Source organism: Salvelinus sp. IW2-2015, linkage group LG15, assembly GCF_002910315.2.
Source record: "Salvelinus sp. IW2-2015 linkage group LG15, ASM291031v2, whole genome shotgun sequence".
In the NCBI taxonomy this organism is placed as follows: domain Eukaryota; kingdom Metazoa; phylum Chordata; class Actinopteri; order Salmoniformes; family Salmonidae; genus Salvelinus; species Salvelinus sp. IW2-2015.
In genome coordinates, this window is record NC_036855.1 from 20372316 (window position 1) to 20397958 (window position 25643).

The following is a 25643-nucleotide window of genomic DNA, read 5'->3' on the forward strand; positions in this document are numbered from 1 at the left end:
AATAAGGAAGACAGCTAATATCCACTTCAAATACGAGGTTTTATATGGTATTTGTAAATTAATTTCGCAACTAAAGTTTTACCGAAAATACTCAAACCWCAACGTCCTACTTTCTCTTCCTCTCCGTAGGTAAGTGCTGCCAATTTAAAGTCCATTCGGCTCATTACCGCCGCCATCAGTACACGATGATCATTGCATGTTTTTTGGACACGTTGTACCAAATGGCCAAAGTGTAGCTACATAATATCCCAGTAGGTGGCGGTAATAACAACAAATGTACCTTGGTCTGGTGTAAACGTTAAATCTAAAAAGAAGAAGTGATGATGAACAAGGAAACAATTTTACAGGAAGATAGCTAGCTACTTGGCTGCCTTTTGTTTTTAGCGTAATATCGTTAGTATAAGTCCTCCTTTGGGCGTTTTAGATTGCTTGAACAGATTGTGAGTATCATGTCTTCAGATTTGATATAGTATGGGTGTCAGTTCACGTTACTATTTGTTTGAAGTAAATCAACTAGGATTTTAGACTGCTAGCTAGCTTCTGCTGCTAACAGGCCTACGTCGAGGTCTGAGCTTTGTAGCTAGCTAGACTGAAAATTGTTGGTCAATTTGTTTTGTTGTTGAGTAATTTAGCTAAGAGATTGCCCATTGTGAATAGACTTAAACCTATTTATTTGACACATTGTTACCAGTTGACCTACACTAACGTTATCGGTTTTAGTTAAGTTAGCTGATAATTTCACAGACAGAAGGACGCTTTGTCAAAACAAAAGCTGTCTGTCATTTGAAGACTGACTTAGCATCGCTATAAATCAGGCACTGACTCCTGGTTGACGACCAAGTGTGGATTGGATGACAATGTATGCACCACCGGGTACCACTGTCCCCGGAAGCCGAAGAAGGAGAGGGGGTACCGCACTGCCCAAGCAGCCAGAGCGAAGCCTGGCATCTGCCCTCCCCGGAGCACTGTCCATCACGGCTCTATGTACGGCCTTGGCCGAACCAGCTTGGGTCCGAGTTCATGGAGGGACGTGTCCCAAGCAGGAGCTTGGAGTGGCTGATGTCCTGGGATACATTGACCCAAAACTCCTGGAGGGTAAGTAATGATTTTGCCAACGGTTGCTCAAAGCACCTACTACCTGTGGTTTGTGTTAACTATCACCAACTTCTTCTTCAGATTATTGTGTGAACTCCCAGACCATCTTGCTGCTAAGGGTCATTGCTGCCTTCTGCTTCCTGGGCATCCTATGCAGCCTGATAGCTTTCCTTTTGGATGTCTTTGGGCCCAAGCACCCTGCCCTCAAGATCACCCGCAGATACGCATTTGCCCACATTCTCACAGGTATGAATGGGTTTGGGCRGTGGACAAGAGAGGAAATTAGCTATTCAGCTAAAGTGTGAAAACGATTTCAAGGCAAAGTATAAACTAGTGCAGGTACCAGTATGGCAATATTTTTCCCATGGCAAAAATGAAAACACAAAGCAGACCAAACTCTTTGGTCCTTTAAAAACCTGCTGTATGTAAATAGTGTGTGCTATAGCTTGGAAATAAATACATGTGACTCTGGATGACATATTGATGTTTGTTTCCAACGTTAGGGCTGTTTTGCTAAATAAGTTCAAAATAAATTGTTTTGTTTCCTTGCCACGATACTAATGAGTATCACAATACTGGCCCTAGTAGAAACAATGGAAATCAAATAATCCCTTTCCTTTTTCCCCTGCCTGATTTTTTTTTTTTTTTAATGGTTTTAGTGCTGCAGTGTGCCACAGTAATCGGGTTCTGCTACTGGGCCTCAGAGCTGATCTTGTCGCTACAGCAGCAGCATAAGAAGTACCACGGATCACTCATCTACGTCACGTTTGCCATTAGCTTCTACCTGGTGGCAGGGGCTGGCGGAGCCTCCATTCTGGCCACAGCTGCCAACCTGCTGCGCCACTACCCCACAGAGGAGGAGGAGCAGGCTCTAGAGCTTCTCTCGGAGATGGAGGAGAGCAGTGAAACATATCCTGCCGATTATGACATTGCCAACCAGTTCCAGCCGCCTCCTGCATACACGCCTTAATGTAGCCAGCCCGGCCACTTCTTTCTCTTACATCCATGCTTCTCTATGAGCATGTCTATTGGCCTTGTCTCAAACACCTACAGATATGTGATCCAAAAACTGTACCCAATGGATATTCTCTGCAAATACTCTGCTTTCTATAATCAACATCAACACAAATGGACACACTTATTTCTTGATTGTGGGTGCTTGAGTGCATGAAAGCTTCTTTTTACGGTGGCAGAGATTCAATACTTGATTCGTATTTTCACCACTGAAGCTTGGCTTTTAGGAATTTGCATGTATATGGCATTGAGGACTTGACCCTTACATGTAAAGCAAGAGAAACGGGTAATATATGGGGCGTTATTTTAAGAACTGTTGTACGGTTTGGGTCTACACCTGGTTTATTGAATGATCAGATGTMGCGTGAGACTCAACTTAGTGTTTGACAGTGTTTTAAGTCATGGCTTGACAAAGGTCAAGTTCGGAAGTTTGGGCTTTCCACAGTGTGGCAGTAGTATTGGGCATTGGTTTGAAGTGTTAAATGACCCGCTTAACATCAATCATTTGAGTGAACTTGGTGACTTGCCTGCCATGTGATTATAATTGGACATTTTATCAGTTAAACCTGAAAGGCACCAAGGTTAAACATACACTGAATTTTAGACATTTATTTCTCAATTGAAATGGACCATTATTTATTAACTCTCCCTGGTGTGGTAACTTTTTTTTWACGTGAATGCAAGGCACTGTTTTGCATTTTATTTAGTCTTAACAGTTGTGCAGTTCTGAACTTGGAAGTCAATAGGTTTTCCATATTAAGTAAGATTGGTTCGTCACAGTAGTAAAAAAAAGTTATTTTACATAAACATGGCCAGTGATTGAGGCCCAAATTGTTATGAAAGTAATTCATGGAAAGCCATGAGAAATGTAAATTTTCTCATGGTTTTGCAATGTACGTTATTCACATTTTTCTTATGTTGGACAAATAGAGGAACAGTATTTTCTCTTTTTAACAACTGGCAAACAGGGTAGCATGCCATTGTAGATGTAGACTCATCCTCTGTCCACAATGCATTGGTCATTTCATAAATTCAATCATTTCACTCAAATGTATCCAACTGAATGACAACTTTTATTTGTACTTTGTGATTACTTAACTTGAGTTATGTGTGTTGTCTGTGCATGAGTTCTTCCCCCTGATCCTCAGGATTGTGAGAATCTTATTGGAATCTTTTGGGATGGAATACTTCACACAAGTAATCTCAATTTGTGTTAGGATTCAGCCTTTTTTTCATGTGATTAATAATCTAGTTGTACAAGTGATTTGTTGCTCTATTGTTTATTTTGATATTGTTTCTTTTATTTTAGCCTTTCTGCTTTAATTTCATAAGTGTGTAGAAATGTTAAGTAAAATATTGTGGACAGTTTATATATAAAGCTGGTCATATTCTAAATAAAAATAAATGTCCAATTTTGTTTTAACTAATTGCATTCAATCTTAGAACTAAAGATGAAGAGATTCATTCCAAAACACTATATATGCAGTTTCAGATATGTTGGAAAATTAGCATTTTTTGGTTTAAAGAACTTATGAAAGAGATTGGGGAAAAATCTACACCATATAATCATGGCATGGAATTGTTAAATGGCAGTTTTCAAACAAATACATATCACTAAATGGTTTCATTTCAGAGAGACAATCATATTTTTTTGCTAAATGATATATGTCCGCCTCCCTCTGAGAGAAAAAAGAAGTGCTGCGAGGTTTTACACAGTCAAATGTTTTAATTAAGAACTATGCAATTTAATAATACAGTAATACAGTAATATGATATCTGTATTTAAAATATACAAGATATGAACATTCCAGCTAAACAATGGATCTAAGCTATAGTGTTTTGCAACAAAAAACAATTTTTAATACACACATCTGAAATCAGTGTTGTGGAAACTACTCTGAAGAAATAGTTTACCAAGCTACCAATTACTTCATACAGGAAGAAGTTAAGCTACACTAAAGCTACTCTTAAGAAAAATAGTTTACTTAACTAAAGTTACTTAGAAAAAATGTTCACTACTTCCAAACTTKTTTGGTAAAAAATGTATCTAAATCTGAAATGTCATAGAGTACAAATTGCAAGAACAGATTACTGTAGTCAGATGTTAACAATATGTGATTTTGCCTGTTAAAGATGCAACATGCAGAAATCGCTATGCCATTTCCTGGTTGTTAAAATTAGCCTAATTTCACAAAACAAGCATAGTGTAGTGTTGAAATAGCGCACATAGAACAAATCTAATGCTTCTTAGACTTGCTTTCAATGAGAGTGATATCTACAACTCAATTCAAAGTGAATTTGCTTGGGTCGCAAAAAAAGTTACATATTGCAGCTTTAAACACAAAGTGAGAATTAAGCTCACAAAAAGTGTTTCACGTGAGAATTAGGCAGGTCTGAAGAAAGAAAATTCTTACCTACCGTACACCCATATTTAGTTCCAATAGTTAGCTATACCTCTACATGGCAAAAAAAGTAGCCTAATTAACTACTGAAAATACTACCTAAATTTGAATTTAGTTCCAACTACCACCAAGCTACTGCAAAATGTAATTAAATTACTAGTTGAACTACACGTAGTTTACCAATGCCCAATAATGTCTAAAATCTATTAATTTAAAATCTGAGAAGAGTAATATTTTTAAGACACATAAAGGTAGCTAGCTACCCATAAGCATTTATTTCTGATGAAAAAACACGTGAAAAATTGGCCTATATGATGTTTTGGAAATAAAACATTACAGTGGAGGCTGCTGAGGGGAGAATGGCTCATAATAATAGCTGGGATGGAGTAGAATGGATGGAGTGGAGTGAATGGTATCAAACCCATGAAAACCATGTTTTTGATACCATTCCATTTACTCCATTGCAGCCATTATTATGAGCCATTCTCCTCTTAGCAGCCTCCACTGCTATTCAAATGTAGGCTGCACACAATATTTATGCAATCATGTGTGGATGTCTTGAGCAATGTGTGGTCTACAATATAATTAGGATTTAGAATACTAGAATGGACATGAACCTTCTTATGATGGGATAAAGGTCAGGGAGTTGGTCAAACATGGTTTGTCTGTGCTGTGATAAGATATTGTGTAAAATAATGAATTTGAAGAATGTATCTGCACTGTATGTTTGTTAGCTAACTATCCAGACAGTTTTAGAGGAATGATTCCATAAATGTTTCACATTAACTGCCAATATGCCAGCATTCCATTCAAACAATGCAGTCACAGCAATAGACTGGCTGAAATCAGTTGATCAGTTGATAGGACTTGGACAAGTTGTCGATGCAACAAGTACTGATATTTGGTGCGTTCGTAAATTCACTCTGGAGTGCCAGAGAGCACTCAGAGTGCGCTCTGGGCGTTCGTAAATTGAGAGCGTTGTCAGATTSTCCGTTTGTAAATTCAGAGTGTTTCACTCTCGGAGCGTTTTGCTCTRGGAGTGTTTAGAGCGCAACCTGGAAGCTCTGGCCGAGGAGTAGGGTTGATTCGAGCGTTCTGGCCTCACAACTGCAGTCAAGCACCCAAGCTAACTGGCTAAAGCTAGCTAGCTTGTTAGCTACTTCTAGACATAAATGAGAGAACACCTCACTCTAACCATTTTACTTGCCCTAGCAGAGCTGGTTAGGCTGTTTTCATGGTATCCAGAGCGTTGGTGACTGTAACTGTGCTGCTGGCAARAATTMAATTAAGCTTTTTTGCGATGTTTACTGACACCGGCCAAATTCAACCGGTGTTGAGCGTTCYTAAATTAATCAGTTATTCTGCGCTCTGGAACWCTCYGAAGAGAGTCCGAGAGAATTTACGAACGCACCCATTGTATTATATAATAGCGTACACAGTTTCCCAAGAAAACAAAAATGCAGACATTTATGGTCTGTTTACATATATTTTATAGGAGATTTATACAGAAAATGTGTATGAAACCCATTTAAACTGTATTTATAATTAGATGACAATATTTTAGGTTGACAATAATTATATTACACAATTTCTGATATAATGCCTTACTTTTATGTTCCTGCATAAATAAAATCAAGGTTATGCCTCTACTGCCATTTATTCCAATTAGACTGGTTTGGAGTTCTCATTGACCAATATGGCTGTCATTTTAACTCCATTCTGGAACTTTTAGGGATTATGACATGACCCCTCTAGTAATTTAACAGGYTCTATGCTGACTGTCGGTCGCTATGGTAACGACTGTTTCGTTGAAGGGAGGCAAAATTGAGARATCAGGAAGTAAGTCGAGCAGTGCGGAGTCGTCTTTTGAAGCTGAAATGTTTAAGATAAGAGAAATGTTAGCATAAACAGCCTAATCAGGACCTATTGGCCTATCTGAAAAGTTACGTATTTTTTCATGATCGTGGTCCTCTGCCATGTGTGGCTCTTGGTGCTATGAACTTAGGCTACCATGCTGCTAAGAGATATGTAGCCTAATTTTACCCAGTGGTGGGCTTGGACTGAAATAGGTGCTGGTACTTGTTTAATTTGGGCCGGTACTTTTTATATTTAGGTGAACGAACTCTGCAATACTTTTAAGCTAATATTCTATAAGAAGTGCACTAACTCATGCAGTAGACAATTTTAGGTACCGGTAGTTCACTACATTCCGGTGAGCTCCTGTCCAAGTCAAGCACTGATTTTACCATTTTAAAATGGCAAACWTTGTTAGCCAGATTCATATATAGTGTTAAGTGGTACGTTAGCTAATAGTCAGGCGTGTTGTATTTTCTACTATCATGTCAAAAAATAGCAGTCCGGAACATGCCCCACTGGTCCCATGTCAGATTGTCCCCGACAATTACCACGTGACTGGCCACCGAATCCTCCACAATTGATGGACAGAGAAAGTTTCACTTTTCAATGCACCATGGATTCTGACATTAGACGAGTGGCATCATTGAAGAAGGATGTTTTATTCCTACAAAAACAGCACAGAGAAACACTGAGGAAACTGCATGAGGAAATCGAAGAATTAAAACGTGAAAATAAAGGTATAAAGTTAAATGCATCATGAGTATCCTAGTAGGCTACTGTATTATTAAATACTGTTGTAACAGCCCTAATAATTGATTTATTCAATTTGCAGAACTGCACTATCAGTCGATAATGGAGCCACAACAATCTGAAGGTATGAYTGATATTTCCTTCTGTAGTTTTTTTCCTCCCACACTATCATCCTATTGGGGAACAAATTGTAAGTGTCGCTCCCTATTGAAATGTATTCTTATACCCCCCCTTTCCCCTTGTGGTTTAGTATCTCCAAGATGCAGATCTCAAACACAACAGCCCAGCTACATAGAGCAGACCAGCCATCCTCTGCATGGTCTGCCATATCCATTAGCAAATCTAAGGTAATCATCACACTTAACACCTATATAATATCTTTCTTTAAAATATTTTTTATAATATAAGACTTTGGTGGAAGTGTTGATTGAACATTCTCTTTATTTTCCTGCACACTCGCATGCAGAGTGGATACAGCAAGCACATCTCATCTTTTAAGATCAGATTTAAATGCAAAATCAAAAAGGGGGTTGATCACATCCTTGCTTCCCCTGCGGATTGATGGTGGTCCATCTCACTCCCCCTATGCCCCCACCCTGCAGGAGTGTGAGGTCATCATCAGACAGCTCTGTAAAAACAACAACTTGCAGTCCCAGGAGGTAGGCTACAGAGAGGACCCTACTGTATCATGTTCTGCTCTCATTCCATGTCAGAATGTAAGAACACCATGTCACATTTAATCTCAGAATGTTAAAACTCTCTTCTCTCAACTTGTGTTTCAGCTGCTACGCGTGAAGGCCATCCTCAAAGACATAATAGTCAACAACAAGAAAATGTCCCAAGAGGCTTACACACTGACCAAGGCCTACCTCTCTGATGCAGACAGGTGAAATAGTCTACACAATTTATCAAAATGTTTGGAAAAACTCATCCCTAAAATAGTCTTCATATTGAATAATTTATTTCAGAGACAAAGACATTGGAATGTTTCCAAAACTAACTCTCAAGTCGCTGCCAAAAAAACTGTAAGTCAGTCATGCTATTTATAGTGTTATTGAATGTGCTCCATGATATTACTTAAAATAAGAATATTATTTTTGCCTTCTGAAGGCCCCCAGCCCCGATTGGCATGAGAGAAAGAGTAATCTTGCCAGCCATCAAACAGAGCCTAAACTCCAGAATAGCAGAGAGGCAGAAGAAGGCACAAGCTGTGCTGAGATCCCGTCTGAGAAGAGTGGTGCAGTAGGACACAGCATTATCATCACAAATTATGCATCCCTCAGTTTTGAACCAAGTGTGTTGGCTGTGAATAAAGTAAAGGTGTAAAGTCTGTGAATGATACARTCTTGAGTTCCATCTCACTAACTGTGACCAATAAAATGAACATGAGTGTAAACTGGATAGTTCAGGACCCMGTTCAATACTTCGATGTCAAATAATAATGTCACATTCTGGTGCTTTCAGAATAAAACCATTTATTCAATACAAACATATAAAAATGACAATAAGAACAACCAAATGTGCAGATATATTTTTTTAAACCCAGTTGGAACAAAACATTAAAAAATGTATTTAAAAAATGCAGATGTGCTCCAAATGTACAGATTTACAGCCGCTCCTTAAGTATAGTACAGGCTTCGATTCCTTTATTTTTTATTTTTTGGTTACTGTAAAACAGTTCCAGTACAGTTTTGTCATTACATAACAACAAGTCAGGACACAATTTTGTGCATAAAATGTACAACAATAAATGGAGACTTCTTATTCCAACATATAATTCATCTTAATTGAGTATATTCACAGTGTGGTTTTCACATCAATGATGTGAATTTGCATGTAAACATTGTTGCATATCAAAACCCATGTTAATAAATATACAATAATGCTAATTATGCTTGTAGTACAAAAGATAAAAAAGAAAGATGTAGATGATTAAAATATATACAGTACTTAATCTCAAACCATATTGTTATTCTTGATCTCTAATAATGTAATATATGCTTAATTTGGGAATATGTTTAACCATATTTGTGAACGGTGAACTACCTTATTTTTGACAAAGGTAAAGCAAAGATGACACACAACCTTTCCCTGACATGAACAACATAAGATATTCAAGTCAAGAAATGTCAGCATGAATTCCTTTTCATATGATCGAGGATTAGGATGTTGAGTTTTTAATGGTACCAAAAATATAAGGTTTAATTGTCTAGGGCTACAGTACATGAACACATTTACACTGTTAACTCTTACAAGCAATCACTCAACACTTTCCTGTTAGTCTGAAATACTCTGCTGAGAAAACTGAGGATGATTACAAACACATAAATGAGGGAGATTCACCTGTGACAAGATTGTAATTGGGAAATTAATTTTTAAAAGTTTTTCTACCCAGGTAATGATGCAATACAAAGATGAAGCCTCGCTCACTCAAAGCACAATCCATTTCCCTTGGGGATTGGTGACTCTAAATGCAAAATAGTGTTTGTGTTGATTACACAAAACACAAGAAATATAAATATCCAGCATCTCATAATAGGCTTCAAACAGATCAAAGTATTATTCTGTGTCAATAATAATGGCACACAACACAACTATCAATATCTGTGGCAATTGGTGTGTACAATGTGCGCCATATGATCAAGCAGCATATCCGGTCTGTCAGTTGGTTATACTTTTGACATTGTTCTGTCCACAGAAGATCCAGTTGAACTGTTGAGGATATGGATTTTGTACATATAAAAAGTAGGTATCATGAAGCTTCAATAAAYATATCCAGCATTTATCGAGGACCACAGTGCTGTATTCTGTGCATCTGAGAAACTATTTGCTTCCTTTCTTTGAAATATCTGAAACACAAAATGATAGAATACAGCACACTGTTAAATACATTCCCAGGACAAACAATACATCAAAATACTGCAAGATTATCATTCCATTAGCTAGTACTGCCTGCCTTTGTCCCTGACAATTTTCATGCATCTGTTGTGAAATTGTGCATTGCTTAAAAAGACAGCGTTTTAAAATTTAAGGAAAAAGTGAATGTACAATTTCACAACAGAGAGGGAAGAAAACTGTCAGGGACAAAGGCAGGCAGTGAGAGGTCAAAGAGAAGGTGAGAGGGTAGCAGTAGCAGGCAGAGAYGAACGGACCAAGGTGGGCAGGCGGTTAGAGGAGCGCTGAGTTGGAGTCTGTGTCAGGGGGGAGGCAGGGATCACTGGTGCAGGAGGTTTCCTGAGCGCGCCTGTACTCCTGGTACTCCAGGCGGAGTGCGTTGAAGCGCGCCTCACTTAGGGAGCGACTGTATTGGCAGCGAGGTGGGTTGGAAACTGGTGAACTGACTGAGGGAGGCGGGCGGGAGGGAGAGGAACAGCATGGAATGGGAGAGTCATGGGTACAACTCACATCACCACAACAAAAGGTACAAATTAATTCACACATGTTATGATACATTCAGTGTGGTGAATAATAACATACTATTCTCTTACCATTCCTGTGGCGGTCCTGGAGGCCAGGTGCAGAACGGGGTCCATCATGCCTGCCCTCCCCCCTGCCCCGTCCTACCCCTGCCTGTGGCTTCATGACCTCCAGGACTTCCGAGTCCACACAGACATCAGTGGAATCCCACTCATAACTCTCATCAACTGATGTGTTCCTTCTATTGACAGACACACAAAACAAGTGGTCAGTCAGACATACACAGGACAATAACAATAGTTTAACAGTATATCAATAACATATTTGCAATATCCTAAATTTTGGGGTCTGTGAAGAAATCTCTGTGTGATGTTGGACTGGTGCGGTAGTTTCACCTTTTCTTTCTCCGCTCAAGTAGATCCATCTCGGCTCTGTGTCTCTGTGTCTCACATTCCTCGGTTGTCTCTGGGGAGCTGAGAAGGGTGGGAGTGATAGAGAGGGACTGGCGGAGGAGGCCAACGCTACCTCTCCCACTGCTCTGGCTGGCATAACTGGCCCTCCCTCCTTCCCTGTTATCTCTCATCTCCACCTCGGCCCCCGCCCCCTTACCCATCCCTCTCTCTGCTTGTCTATGACTGTCTACATCTCTGGGTGGGAAAGGGCCACCATGGTAGGGTGAGGGCCAGCTATACATCCGGGGCAGGTTGGGCCTCGGTGGGCCCCTCTTGGACTCTATCGGTCTGGGGTAGTCCCCCCTCATGCCTGGTCTGGGTGGATACTGGGGTATTGAGAAATCCATAGGGACATATATGTGCTGTACAGACCTCAGGGCATCCTGATATGTGATAGGCGACCTGGATACATCAGGATAAGCACTGGCCTGTCTACGCAGATCAGATAGGTCTCGTCTAGCAGAGCCAGGGGGTTGACTTGGTGGGTACATGGAGGAGCTGAGGTAGGTATAGGAAGAACTGGCTAGGGATCTGTCATACCGAGGCCTCTCCAAGGATATTTCAGCATACCTAGCCCTTTCCAAGCTGCTTACACTCGGCCGTCTAAAATGGACACCTTCTTGCCACAAGGGGCCTGGCCTGGAGAAGGAGGATGCAGGGGTGCGTCCTAAACTATAGGACTTGGCCTGGATGTCTGGTTTTGGGAACTTATCCCAGTAACATTTCTCTGAGACATAAGTCCTTGGGCTTTCAAAATGCTCCCATTTCTGTGACCCTAAGCTGATGGACTTCTTCAGAAATGGACGAGGCTGTCCCATGCCTGAGAGTGTTCTGCAGGGGCCGATGCTCAGAGATTTCTTCATGAATGGTGCATGGGGTTGATGGATCTTAGAGGCTATTTTATTAGTCCTGTTGCCCTGAGAATGAAGTGTTTGGACTTGTTCTGAAGCTGACTCTGGTTTACCGGCAAAAGTTTCCGGGTGTTTTGACACAACGTCTGCCATGCTTTTATCTGCACTAACCAACGTCTGGACTGGACTTATACCCATTCTCGATAGTTGTCTCTCTGAGGCTGTGGTCTTTTGACTAATCAGTGGTTGCGACTGCTCATGGTTGTGATGATAACTCCCTGTGAGTTCTGAACAAGGTGATTGTTTTTTTGACCAGTCTGGAATCCCAGCTTTGTGGCTTGAATCTCTTGCTTCCACTTGCAGAGAGTATCTATAGGCTGGCTTCTCAACTGCTTCTGAAGTTCCTGCTGGACCAACAGAGTGTCTGTTTTCTAAAAAAGAAACTTTTTTTGGGCATGAACTTGTCTCAAGGTTCTCCTGCACATGAACTGCCCAGTTTTTTGGAACCACATCTGGCTTACCTTCCAGAGAAGTCTCTGTCTGTGGCTCTACGCTTTGGCAAGTAGTGACTGTGAGTTCAGATTCATCCCCAGAGTCATCCACACTCATCTCAATGAAACCCGGGAGGCTTAAATACTCCAGAATTGCACTTGTCTGCAGTGGGGACATTTTGGAAGCCTGGTTTGTCTGCTTGTTCTTGAAAGACTCCGAGACTCTGGCAACAGAGAACTGAGACTGGTCACTATCACACTCTTCCAGAAGAGTTAAGTGGGAAATGCGACTGGGGCTGTCACTAAAAAGCGCCCTATCACTCCTTCTGGAGCGTGCCCTGACACATTCTCTCTCCTGCTCAGGGTATAACAGTGAACTCCGAGGGTCATTCCCAATCTTATCATCTCTCACTTTCCCTTTAGCCCCTGCTTTGTGGAGCTCATAGGGCAAAGTAGAATAACTAGAAGGACTCTGATTTACTCTCTCCTTAAGGCCATCTATCGTCTCTGTTTTCTCAGACAGACTATATGATGCAGTGCCTGGGTAAGGCTGAACAGGACTTGTGGCTCTTACTCGATCTGCTGAAACAGATCTGACACTTTCAGCTGCTGGCTCCAGATGCTGTGTACCATAAGCAAAGGACGATCTTGGTTTTAAGGCACCTCCCCCTGGTTGCTTCTTTTCCCTCCAGCCTTCCTCAACCATAGAGCTTCTACGATACGTGTCCTGCTCTCTTTCTACAGTTCTGTCAGGATTCCTCGACCTGGCTCTGCTTCTGGCTGTTCCTCGACCAATAGGTGGGCTTTCTGATGTAGGGGAGAGCAGAGATAGAGTGATGCATTGAGTGGCTGGGGAGCATGAGCAGTCTTCAGGTAGCGAGTCCTTCATGGCCGACCCAATGTGACATTGGTGAGGATGTTGGAACCTTGGTGTGGTGCTCTCTAAGGGGCTCTGCACTGGGATAAGGCTGTTGATAGAGGTGACTGGGCTGATGTCCCATTGGATGTAGGAGGAAGGGAGCCGGTCCATTGGGCTGCTCGTGTTCCCAAAGTAGCAGGCCCTCCTATAGTCCGACAGCTGATGGGTCTGTCCGGAAGCCCGGTGGGCTTTGGGACGTAAGGTAATGTCTTGTGGCTTCCATATAGGATCTTCAGCCCCTGAACTATCCAGTTCCCTGTTAGGGCTTTCTGCCTTTTCAGGCTGCCTTTCCTCTTTCTCCCGCTCCCTTGCCCTCTGGCTGGCGGTATAGTTCTCCAGCTCCCTCTCCATCTCCTCCCTCTCTTTGGCCAACTGCAGACACTTGCTGAGGTTATCCCGCTCTTGTTCACTTGTATCAATCTGTGAGACCAGTGTGCTGGCGTTGGTCAGCTGGCTATCTCTCCCCATGGGATGGTAGCCTGCTTGGTGATGCCTGTCCCTCTCCAGCTGTCTGGCTCTCCTGCCCAGGCTGGGGAAGATGTCCTCTGGGTGCCCAGCATGGTATCTTTTCAGGGAGTCACAGGCTCTCTTCTCACTGCTGTCGGAGTAGAAGCTGTCTCTCTCCAGCAGAGCCTCTGAGATGCCCTGCTCGTCATCAGAGTAGAAGCAGCCGTGACGGGAGAAGTTCCTGGCCATGGCCCTCACTCTACCCGGGGAAGCAGGGGGCTTGCTGAGGTCAGTAACCTCCACTGTAAGGGAGGAGTCCTTTCTCTCTCCCCTCTCAGAGCTCAGACTGCTGGACTTTGGAGAGTCTTTGAAAGATGTCTGATTGCTCCCTGTGCCGCTATCTCTCCCATTGGTTTGGGTTTGTAGGAAGACTGTTTTCACGTTTTTCTTCATGTTGGAAAGAGTAGATCCCTCTAGCAGGGGCTGGACTATGAAACGTCCATCTGGGCCTCTTGAGATGGACTCCAGAGCAGAGGGTGAGGGGGCATTACCCCCCAGGTGGCTCTCAAAGATGGTGTAGTGGGGTGGGGGAGAGGAGCTGGACAGGAGCTGACTACGCTGGTCCTGGTACTCTCCACGGCTGCCTTTATCAAAGGAGGAACGGTCAGACTGGGAAGATGAGGAGTTGGGGAAGAAAGACAGGGGAGGACACAGCTTTATCTTCAGAACGCTGTCAGGGCTGTCAGAAGGCGAGCGAGCTCTGAGGAAGAGAGAAGAGTCATAGGAGAAGTGATGAGTTCAGTTGAACAGAATAAGACAGGATATTGCATTATTATATTATTGTTTCAAGCTTAAAATAACAATATGTAAGGATGCATTCAGTGGCTACAAATTGCTATGCTTATTGTTATGAGTAGCAGATAAACACACATTAATATGCAATGATTCTCAAAAAAGGGCACATAAGAATGGAAAATGGGTTGGTTAAAAAACAGCCAATGCAATGAGGGAAATATGCTGGTATGGATGGACACTTACTCTGGAGAAGGACTCTTCTGGAAGGCAGAGGGGAGATCTGGAGGAGGGAGAAAAGGTAAAACAATGGCCCATATAAAATAAACAAAAATGCTGTCAACTGAAATAGATTAACATGCATTACATGAAAAGAAAGCTAATGAAAGTTTCTGAGAGCTGGTCCAGTCATCAAGGCTTTGGAAATCCAGCTTAATAGGCTTTGAAAATACTTTAGTTGCTACATCTGTTTTTGGATATAAATTAATTATATATACTCATTGATTCTGTTTTTGGATATAAATTAATTATATATACTCATTGATTCTTGAAGAATATAACTTATACACAGTACCAGTCAAAAGTTTGGACACACCTACTCATAAAATAGTTATTTTTACTATTTTTGACATTGAAGAAAAGTAGAGAAGACATCAAAACTATGAAATAACACATATGGAATCATGTAGTAATCAAAAAAGTGTTACAAAAATCTAAATATATGTTATATTTGAGATTCTTCAAAGTAGCCACCCTTTGCCTTGATGACAGCTTTGCACACTCTTGGCATTATTTCAACCAGCTTCAAGAGGTAGTCAACTGGAATACATTTCAATTAACAGGTGTGCCTTATTTAAAGTTAATTTGTGGAATTTKTTTCCTTAATGCGTTTGAGCCAATCAGTTGTGATAGCTCTATTTGGTAAAAGGCCAAGTCCATATTATGGCAAGAACAGCTCAAATAAGCAAAGAGAAACGACACTCCATCATTACTTTAAGACATGAAGGTCAGCCAATACGTAAAACTTCAAGAACTTTGAAAGTTTTTTCAAGTGCAGTCGCAAAAACCATCAAGCGCTAAGATGAAACTGGCTCTCATGAGGACCGCCACAGGAAAGGAAGACCCAGAGTTACCTCTGCTGCAGGGGATAAGTTCATTAGAGTTACCAGCCTCAGAAATTGAAGCCAAAATGAATGCTTCACGGAGTTCAAGTAACAGACACATCTCAACATCAACTGTTCAGCGGAGATTGGGTGAATCAGGCCTTCATGGTTGAATTGCTGAAAAGAAATGACTACTAAAGGACACCAATAAGAAGAAATGACTTGTTTGGTCCAGCAATAAACATTAGACTCGTGGAAATCTGTCCTTTGGTCTGATGAGTCTAAATTTGAGATTTTTGGTAGGTGAACGGATGATCTCTGCATGTGTGGTTCCCACCGTGAAGCATGGAGGAGGTGTGATGGTGTGGGGTGACACTGTCAGTGATTTATTTAGAATTCAAGGCACACTTAACCAGCATGGCTACCACAGCATTCTGCAGCGATACGCCATCCCTTCTGGTTTGCGCTTAGTGGGACTATCATTTGTTTTTCAACAGGACAATGACCCAACACACCTCCAGGCTGTATAAGGGATATTTGACCAAGAAGGAGAGTGATGAAATGCCTCATCAGATCACCTGGCCTCCACAATCACTCGACCTCAACCCAATTGAGATGGTTTTGGATGAGTTGGAGCGCAGAGTGAAGGAAAAGCAGGCAACAAGTGCTCAGCATATGTGGGAACTCCTTCAAGTCTGTTGGAAAAGCATTCCAGGTGAAGCTGGTTGAGAGAATGCCAAGCGTGTGTAAAGCTATCATCAAGACAAATGGTGGCTACTTTGAAGAATTTAAAATCTAAAATATATTTTAGATAATATATTTGTTTAACACTTTTTTGGTTTCTACATGATTCCATATGTGTTATGTCATAGGTTTGATGTCTTCACTATTATTCTATAATGTAGAAAATAGTAAAAAATAAAGAAAACCCCTTGAATATGTAGGTGTGTCCAAACTTTTGACTGGTACTGTACATGTATGCCTCATGAGCTCAGCTCAACTCAATCAGAATCCAAAATAAAAGCTTGTTTTACTCCAATGTTTGTTAACAATATGACAATATGCTTAAAACTATAATTTTGATATCTTTGCCGGTCAGTACATTGCATCAATAGCTATTTCTATGAGTGGTAACATTTCTCCAAGCCCATCTTTCAGCTTTCCATTCCTTTGTTATTGTTTCAACTGCAGATTGCCCATTTAAAGATAACCTCTAATAAAACACTTCAATGGATAGAAAGCTTGAAATTCTTTCTCTTTTAGTATCAGGGAAATGTTAGGATAAAACAGTCTTTACCATCTCTCCTCTTCCTGCGCTGATGGGCTCTTCTGTGACTCATAACACAGGCTGTCACCAAGGAGAGGATGATTGAGAGGAACAGGAAGCACACTCCACCCAACACACCAGCCAATAAGGGCTCAGGGACAAACTCCAGGAAGCCTGGCCAGACAGGGTACATCTCCATGCCTGCAACCACAACAGGCACAGTGTGTTAGTAATGCACTAACAACACCGTAGAGACAGCCATGCTTTTGGCTAACAATCAGCGTAATACATGTATCAACATAATGACAACTGTCAAGAGTCATGACTATCACCAAGCACAATTGATATAACTGTTACATAATGTTTAGGGCTGTTTAGTCTTTGTCACGCCCTGATCTGTTTCACCTGTTCCTGTGATTGTCTCCATCCCCTCCAGGTGTCGCTTATTTTCTCAAGTGTATTTATCCCTGTGTTTCCTGTCTCGCTGTCCCAGTTTGTCTTGTATGTTAGTCAAGTCAACCAGTGTGTTTTTCCCGTTCTCCTTGTGCGATTCTCTTTTTGATAGTCTTCCCGGTTTTGACCCCTGCCTGATCATCCTGCCTGCCCTGACATTGATTCTGCCTGCCCTTTGGTACCTTTTGGACTCTGAACTGGTTTTGACCCTTTTGCCTGTCCATGACCATTCTCTTGCCTTACCCTATTGGATTACTAAATATTGCAAGATTCCAACCATCTGCCTCCTGTGTCTGCATCTGGGTCTTGCCTTGTGTCATGATAGTCTTAGCTTTATAACATAACCAGTGTTTCTATCATACAGTTGATCAGAGCTGGCTGTACAGTAAGGATACTAACCTGTGGTGTTCACATTGACAGACTCACTGGGCTCACTCAGTAGCTTGTTACTGCGAGACACCAATCTCAGATCATAAATGCAGTCCTGAGAGGGGACAGGGGAGAGGGAAGAAGGACACGTGTTCAATAAACACAATTCTGGGCAACATACAATGGCTTGCGAAAGTATTCACCCCCTTGGTATTTTTCCTATTTTGTTGCCTTACAACCTGGAATGAAAATTGATCTTTGGGGGGTGTGTATCATTTGATTTACATAACATGCCTACCACTTTGAAGATGATAAATATTTTTTACTGTGAAATAAACAAGAATTAAGACAAAACAAAACTTGGGCATGCATACCTATTCACCCCCCCCCCCAAGTCAATACTGTGTAGAGCCACCTTTTGTAGCAATTACAGCTGCAAGTCTCTTGGGGTATGTCTCTATAAGCTTGGCACATCTAACCACTTGGATTTTTGCCCATTCTTCAAGGCAAAACTGCTCCAGCTCCTTCAAGTTGGATGGGTTCTGCTGGTGTACAGCAATCTTTAAGTCATACCACAGATTCTCAATTGGATTGAGACCTGGGCTTTGACTAGGCAATTCCAAGACATTTAAACGTTTCCCCTTAAACCATTCGAGTGTTGCTTTAGCAGTATGCTTAGGGTCATTGTCCTGCAGGAAGGTGAACCTCCGCCCCAGTCTCAAATCTCTGGAAGACTGAAACAGGTTTCCCTCAAGAAATTCCCTGTACTTAGCGCCATCCATCATTCCTTCAATTCTGACCAGTTTCCGAGTCCCTGCCGAAGAAAAACATCCCCATAGCATGATGCTGCCACCACCATGCTTCACTGTGGGGATGGTGTTCTCAGGGTGATGAGAGGTGTTGGGTTTGCGCCAGACAGCGTTTTCCTTGATGGTCAAAAATCTAAATTTTWGTCTCATCTGACCAGAGTACCTTCTTCCATATGTTTGGGGAGTCTCCCACACCAAATGTGTTTGCTTATTTTTTTTTCTTTAAGCAATCGCTTTTTTCTGGCCACTCTTCCGTAAAGTCCAGCTCTTTGGAGTGTACAGCTTAACTTCTTTGATATAGGGGGCAGCATTTTCACTTTTGGATGAATTGCGTGCCCATAGTGAACTGCCTCCTACTCTGTCCCAGATGCTAATATATGCATATTATTATTACTATTGGATAGAAAACACTCTGACGTTTKTAAAACTGTTTYAATMATGTCTGTGAGTATAACAGAACTCATATGGCAGGKAAAAACCWGAGAAAAAATCCAAACAGGAAGTGAGAATTCRGAGAKMGGTCGATGTTAAAGTCATCGCCTATTCAATTCCCTGTAATATATGGATCTGTTTGCACTTCCTACGCCTTCCACTAGATGTCAACAGTCTGTAGAACGCTGAATGAAGCCTCTAGTGTGATGTGGGGCCAGGTGGGAGGTGTTTCAGTCACTGGTCTGGCAGATTGCCAGTTCTTGCTCACGCGCTTTCCTCATGATATCGCCTTGCGTTCCATTACTTATACAGACATGAAGAAATGCTCCGGTTGGAACGTTATTGGATATATATGATAACAACATCCTGAAGATTGATTCTCTACTAAGTTTGACCAGTTTATTCGACTTGTAATATAACTTTTTGAAGTTTTCGTCCGATGTTWGCCTGCATCTGCGCGAGTGTTTGGACACGCAAAAGTAGCTAAGTAGCAAAAGTAGCTAATTGTACATAAGTAATGGACATTATCGAACAAAACAACGATTTATTGTGGAACTATGATTCTTGGCAGTGCATTCTGATGAACATAATCAAAGGTAAGGGAATATTTATGATGTCATTTCGTATTTCTGTTGACTCCAACATGGCGGAGAAATGTTGTTAAATCTGAGCGCTGTCTCAGATTATTGCATGGAGTGTTTTTTACGTAAAGTTATTTTTAAATCTGACACAGCGGTTGCATTAAGAACAAGTGTATCTCTAATTCTGTGTGAAACATGTATCTTTCATCAAAGTTTATGATGAGTATTTCTGTTATTTGACGTGGCTCTCTGCAATTACTCCGGATATTTTAGAGGCATTTCTGAACATGGCGCCAATGTAAACCGAGATTTGTGGATATAKATATGCACATTATCGAACAAAACATAAATGTATTGTGTAACATGATGTCCTATGAGTGTCATCTGATGAAGATCATCAAAGGTTAGTGATTCATTTTATCTCTATTTCTGCTTTTTGATACTACTATCTTTTGCTGGGAAAATGGCTGTGTTTTTCTGTGGCTATGTACTGAGCTAACATAATTGTRTGGTGTGCTTTCCCCATAAATCCTTTTTGAAATCAGACATGTTGGCTGGATTCACAACATGTGTAGCTTTAATTTGGTGTCTTTTATGTGTGATTTCATGAAAGATTGATTTTTATATTTGAATTTGGCGCGCTACATTTTGGGACGCTACCGTCCCACCTATCCCAGAGAAGTTAAAGTGGTCATATGGACAGATACTCCAATCTCTGCTGTGGAGCTTTGCAGCTCCTTCAGGGTTATCTTTGATCTCTTTGTTGCCTCTCTGATTAATGCCCTCCTTMCCTGGTTCGTGAGTTTTGGTGGGTGGCCCTCTCTTGGCAGGTTTATTGTGGTGCCATATTCTTTCCATTTTTTAATAATGGATTTAATGGTGCTCTGTGGGATGTTCAAAGTTTCTGATATTTTTTTATAACCTAACCCTGATCTGTACTGTGTATGTCCATTACATAATCCAAATAAAAATCCATTTACATTACAGGTTGTAATGAAACAAAATAGGAAAAACGCCAAGGGGGTGAATACTTTTGCAAGGCACTGTATCTGAAAACACATTAAAGCTTGGAAGTCATCGTCTTCAGATTACAGTTAATGTACTTTAAAGTACTTTTCACTACACCTCATTTATCTAATAGTTAGTGTCTTCATTCATTCTGCCAAGGTCCAAAATTATAATTGCCTCTCACCCTCAGTAATCCTTGTACCAGTAGTTCACTCTGGTTGGCCTTCACAGCGCTGTTGAGAATGACCCATTGGCCTCTGTTCCTCCGAGCGTGGAGGYCATACCCAGTGAGGGGTGTGGCCTGAGACTCAGGAGCATACCACTGTAGAACAATCCCAAGCACCGTCTGATTGATTGACAGGAACGAGGGAGGGTCGATAGTTGATAGAGTGGTGATCACTGTCGGTGGATCTGTTGGTAGGGCTGTGGAGGAGAGACAGGATAAGATCAGACTTGTACATACAAAAAAATGTCGATCAGTGTCCAATACAGACAAATTAAAGGGTGCTTTGTCAGTTAAAACTTGTACTGACCCTGCGTCCTGACAGAGGTGATTTCACTGAAGGGCCCAGAGCCCAGTTTGTTCTGAGGCAGGACACTGAACTGGTAGCTGGTGCCAGCCAGCAGCCCTGTCACCAACAGGTGGGACTTGGACGTGGGCACTGGGAGAGATGCCCACTCATGTTTCCCTCTGGAAGCCTGCTTAACCCTGGGGCCAAGAGGGAGGGACTCAGAGATTTAAGAACCATGACAAAGAAGTGAATGGCCAGTGTCATTCTGATAAACATTGAGATTAGTTACTAACCAGATAGTAAACTTCTGGGTGTATCCTCCATCAAATCCAGGTTCCCAGGACACATTGGCCTGGTTCATCCCGGTGCTTACTGACACGAATGAGGCAGCATGAGGGCTGGTGCCTGGGGGGAAGATGAGGAGGGCAATTTGGCATACACCAGTGGAACGGTATACCCTGTTTACCAATGTACTACAGAATGGCATGTCTTGCCATGTTACTCCATGCAGAGGTCAACTCACCCAGAACCAAGATCACAGTGCCAGTGTTGACAGTGGCCACGCGGTTGGTGGCAAGGCACTCCCAGCCCCCCTGGTGGTCTTTCCTGAGAGGCTTCAGGAGGAGGGAGCCGTTGGACAGCACAGTGTATGTMGAGCGAGGAGTGGGACCAACCTATGAGTTGAGAGAGCAACAACAGAGATGAGCGTAAACAGACAGAGAGAAAGGGCTATGCTCTCTGGGGTTCCATCAGCTGTGTCTATTAGGGACACCTCACCTTGCTCCAGGTGATATTGGGAGAGGGGTCTCCATCTGCCTCACAGGGGATGACTAYCTCCCGGCCCACCTCCTGCAGGTACTCAGCACGAGGGGACACAGAGAATGAGGGCGGATCCTGCAGAGGGAAAYACAGTTTTAAGTCCATCCAGACCCACAGGCAGCAGGGTTTTCTATGACCAGGGGCCTGGAGACCAGCCTTACCTGCAGGATAACCTTAGTGGGTTCAGACTGGCCCATGGTTCCATAGCTGTTATAGGCAGTACAGGTGTACATGCCCACTGCATCGTCATTGGCTGTGGCTATAAACACTGAGCCCTCAGAGTTCACCTTCCAGCCAGGGACCTGAACAGACATAGACAGAAGGAGAAAACAAACATGAAATACAACAGAGATCAATGKCATGTATTCTATGTATTAGGATTCATGTTTCCCAGTGTGAATACCTACATTGTCAAGGTTTAAATTGTTCCCATCTTTGGTCCAGTTGACAAAGAGCATGGGGGGCTCAGCCTGGACTGGGCAGAAGATGACTCCCCTCATGCCCGTAGGTAGATACGTTTCCCTGGGCATCCGGCCCACCCGGGCAGGGTCTAAGAGAGACAAAGGAAATATATATACACTAAGTCACTCTCCCAGAGATGAACTATAACACACAGGCCAGGAAATCAAGACATGCATACAGTAGCCTAAGTCAACCACAATTCTTACGTTTGACTTTGAGGTGTGCTGAGACAGAGGGTGGGGTCATCAGCCCATTGGTTGGTGTACAGGTGTAAATCCCAGTGTCCTCTGGGACAAGACTAGGGATGAGGAGTGTGCCGTCCACTAAGATCTTCACACGGGTCTTGAGATAGCTGAGAACAAAACACACACACATCACAACCTGGCCTTGAGTGTCTTCTTAGTTGCAATATGCTCCATTGTCTAAGAATTAACTGTGGTCACAATGCTACTACTGGTATATAATTGACTCACTAACAATCAAATTAACTTGTATTGTAGAGGCAAATGCTTTGTGAGATTACATAGAATCAATGCAATGGGCTTGGAAACATAGATACACATCATAAGACAGTATGCTTCTCACATATCCCAGTCAGTGGAGGCTCCTCAGAGAAGGAAGGGGAGGACCATCCTTTTTAGATAAAGCTATACTAAATATATTCAAATGTCATTAAATACTTTATTAAAATACACTGTTTTGCAATGAAGGTCTACAGTAGCCTTAACAGCACTCTGTAGGGTAGCTGTAATGACGAGGCGGTGAGTCGGAAGCAAGTGCAGGTGAAACATTTTAATAAAACAACAAAACCAAGAACACGACACGAACATAATACAGAATGACACCTCACCAAAGGGATGCATCAGGGAGTTTTTTTGTTTTTGTGTTGGAGGTGATGTCGGGTCCGGGTGTCAGGACCGAGGCATCAGGCTCTCACTCCTCAGCCGGTTCGTCAGATTTCTGCGCCTCAGCGGAGACGACCGGTTCACTCCTGATCCCCGGGATCGTCCCACTCCTGATCCCCGGGATCGTCCCTGTGGTTGGCGTCCTGCGGCTGGAGCCGAACGCGCCGGGGAGGGGGTYCTGTCATGTATGCTCTCTCTCCGACGCTCTAGGTCGCCATGCTCCTGCACCTCAGCTGGATCGACAGGTCAGCAGAGGTCAGCAGAGGTCAGCAGAGGTGACAGGTCTGCTCCTGATCCCGGAATCGTCATCTGGGTCGGCGTCCTGCGGCTGGAGCCACGTGTCAGGGAGGGGGTACTGTCACGTGTGCGCCCTCTCTGCCTCTAGGTCACCAGGCTGCTCGTTAAGGCGCACACCTGTCACCATCGCTAAGCGCATTAGCGCAATATGACACTCACCTGGACTCCATCACCTCCTTGATTACCTGCCCTATATATGTCACTCCCCTTTGTTCCTTCACCAGGCATCATTMTTTCTGTTTCAGTTTCATGGCTGTGCATTGTTCGTATTTTGTATTATGTTGTGTTTATTTATTACAACACTCACTCCCTGAACTTGCTTCCCGACTCTCAGCGCACATTGTTACAGTGCCGACCACCATGGTGTAGTCGGAGGACAGCTAGCTTCTGTCCTCCTCTGGGTACATTGACTTCAATACAAAACCTAGGAGGCTCATGGTTCTCACCCRATTCCATAGACTTACACAGTAATTATATCTTGCGGAGGACATCCTCCAACCTATCAGAGCTCTTGCAGCATGAACTGACATATTGTCCAACCAATCAAAGGATCAGAGAATTAATCTAGTACAGAAAGCATTATCTACAGCTAGCTAGCACTGCAGTGCATAAAATGTGGTGATTAGTTGACTCAAAGAGAGAGAAAGACAATAGTTGAACAGTTTTTAACAAATTAATTTGTTCAWATATGAAGAAGCAAGAAAGAGATAGAGAGACAGATTTCATATTTTTTTTACTTTCAGTTTCACTTACTTAGCMAGCAAATGCAGCTACAGTTGAAGTCTGAAGTTTACATACACTTAGGTCATTAAAACTCGTCTTTCAACCACTCCACAAATTTCTTGATAACAAACTATAGTTTTGGCAAGTCGGTTAGGACATCTACTTTGTGCATGACACATGTKATTTTTCCAACAATTGTTTACAGACAGATTATTTCACTTATAATTCACTGTATTACAATTCCAGTGGGTCAGAAGTTTACATACACTAAGTTGACTGTGCCTTTAAACAGCTTGGAAAATTCCAGAAAATAATGTCATGGCTTTAGAAGCTTCTGATAGGCTAATTGACATAATTTGAGTCAATTGGTGYTGTACCTGTGGATGTATTTCAAGGCCTACCTTCAAACTCAGTGCCTCTTTGCTTGACATCATGTGAAAATCAAAAGAAATCAGCCAAGACCTCAGACAAAAAATTGTAGACCTCAACAAGTCTAGTTCATCCTTGGGAGCAATTTCCAAAAGCCTGAAGGTACCATGTTCATCTGTACAAACAATAGTACGCAAGTATAAACACCATGGGACCACAGCCGTCATACCGCTCAGGAAGGAGACGTTTTCTGTCTCCTAGATATGAACGTACTTTGGTGCGAAAAGTGCAAATCAATCCCAGAACAACAGAAAAGGACCTTGTGAAGATGCTGGAGGAACCAGGTACAAAAGTATCTATATCCACAGTAAAACGAGTCCTATATCGACATAACCTGAAAGGCTGCTCAGCAAGGAAGAAGCCACTGCTCCAAAACCGCCATAAAAAAGCCAGACTACGGTTTTGCAACTGCACATGGGGACAAAMATTGTACTTTTTGGAGAAATGTCCTCTGCTCTGATGAAACAAAAATAGAACTGCTTGGCCATAATGACCATCGTTATTTTGGGAGGAAAAAGGGGGAGGCTTGCAAGCCGAAGAACACCATCCCAACCGTGAAGCATGGGGGTGGCAGGATCATGTTGTGGGGGTGCTTTGCTGCAGGAGGGACTGGTGCACTTCATAAAATAGATTGCATCATGAGGCAGGAAAATTATGTGGATATATTGAAGCAACATCTCAAGACATCAGTCAGGAAGTTAAAGCTTGGTCGCAAATGGGTCTTCCAAATGGACAATGACCCCAAGCATACTTCCAAAGTTGTGGTAAAATGGCTTAAGGACAACAAAGTCAAGTCATTGGAGTGGCCATCACCCTGACCTCAATCCTATAGAACATTTGTGGCCAGAACTGAAAAAGGAGGCCTACAAACCTGACTCAGTTACACCAGCTCTGTCAGGAGGAATCCAAAATTCACCCAACTTATTGTGGGAAGCTTGTGGAAGGCTACCCGAAACGTTTGACCCAAGTTAAACAATTTAAAGGGCA

General features: G+C 42.3%; 3 protein-coding genes across 5 annotated transcripts in view; 2 read left to right on the top strand and 1 right to left on the bottom strand.

The window, feature by feature from the left end:
• The first annotated feature begins 46 nt into the window (after positions 1-46).
• On the top strand, positions 47-3532 carry LOC111974050 (transmembrane protein 127). 2 transcript variants are annotated; one of them, XM_024001559.1, is made up of 4 exons: positions 47-129; positions 816-1095; positions 1177-1341; positions 1755-3532. In XM_024001559.1, exons 2-4 carry the CDS (start codon positions 852-854, stop codon positions 2063-2065), a joined length of 720 nt encoding a protein of 239 aa, XP_023857327.1. In that variant the 5' UTR covers positions 47-129; positions 816-851; the 3' UTR covers positions 2066-3532. The 2 variants fall into 2 exon arrangements, with proteins under 2 accessions (XP_023857327.1, XP_023857326.1); XM_024001558.2 differs by lacking the exon at positions 47-129 and adding an exon at positions 239-440.
• An 87-nt stretch (positions 3533-3619) lies between these two features.
• LOC111974132 (coiled-coil domain-containing protein 74A-like) lies at positions 3620-8454 on the top strand. Its single transcript, XM_024001737.3, has 7 exons — positions 3620-7105; positions 7201-7242; positions 7369-7465; positions 7585-7777; positions 7901-8004; positions 8087-8143; positions 8229-8454. The coding sequence occupies exons 1-7, from the start codon at positions 6892-6894 to the stop codon at positions 8362-8364; spliced, it is 843 nt and encodes a 280-aa protein (XP_023857505.1). The 5' UTR covers positions 3620-6891; the 3' UTR covers positions 8365-8454.
• Positions 8455-8573: 119 nt separating this feature from the next.
• Positions 8574-25643, bottom strand: part of igsf9b (immunoglobulin superfamily, member 9b) — a 55396-nt gene continuing 38326 nt past the window's right edge. The window contains exons 8-22 of one of the 2 annotated variants that reach the window (XM_024001735.1): positions 22509-22654; positions 22248-22390; positions 22002-22142; positions 21799-21915; positions 21545-21695; positions 21315-21426; positions 21043-21218; positions 20694-20932; positions 17710-17794; positions 16888-17058; positions 14734-14770; positions 10931-14455; positions 10607-10776; positions 10271-10459; positions 8574-9967 (exon numbers count right to left, since the gene is read on the bottom strand). In XM_024001735.1, coding sequence (XP_023857503.1) covers positions 10287-10459; positions 10607-10776; positions 10931-14455; positions 14734-14770; positions 16888-17058; positions 17710-17794; positions 20694-20932; positions 21043-21218; positions 21315-21426; positions 21545-21695; positions 21799-21915; positions 22002-22142; positions 22248-22390; positions 22509-22654 — 5386 coding nt within the window. In that variant the 3' untranslated portion in view covers positions 8574-9967; positions 10271-10286. The remainder of the gene's footprint in view (positions 9968-10270; positions 10460-10606; positions 10777-10930; positions 14456-14733; positions 14771-16887; positions 17059-17709; positions 17795-20693; positions 20933-21042; positions 21219-21314; positions 21427-21544; positions 21696-21798; positions 21916-22001; positions 22143-22247; positions 22391-22508; positions 22655-25643) is intronic. The other variant, XM_024001736.1, reaches the window with a different exon arrangement.

Bases quoted from the DNA above. Each gene is read 5' to 3' on its own strand.
- LOC111974050 (XM_024001559.1), top strand. From the start codon at position 852: ATGACAATGTATGCACCACCGGGTACCACTGTCCCCGGAAGCCGAAGA. The intron at 1,096-1,176 runs GTAAGTAATGAT...CTTCTTCTTCAG, and splicing joins TGACCCAAAACTCCTGGAGG to ATTATTGTGTGAACTCCCAG. The intron at 1,342-1,754 runs GTATGAATGGGT...TAATGGTTTTAG, and splicing joins ATTTGCCCACATTCTCACAG to TGCTGCAGTGTGCCACAGTA.
- LOC111974132 (XM_024001737.3), top strand. From the start codon at position 6,892: ATGTCAGATTGTCCCCGACAATTACCACGTGACTGGCCACCGAATCCT. The intron at 7,778-7,900 runs GTAGGCTACAGA...CTTGTGTTTCAG, and splicing joins ACAACTTGCAGTCCCAGGAG to CTGCTACGCGTGAAGGCCAT. The intron at 8,005-8,086 runs GTGAAATAGTCT...AATTTATTTCAG, and splicing joins TACCTCTCTGATGCAGACAG to AGACAAAGACATTGGAATGT.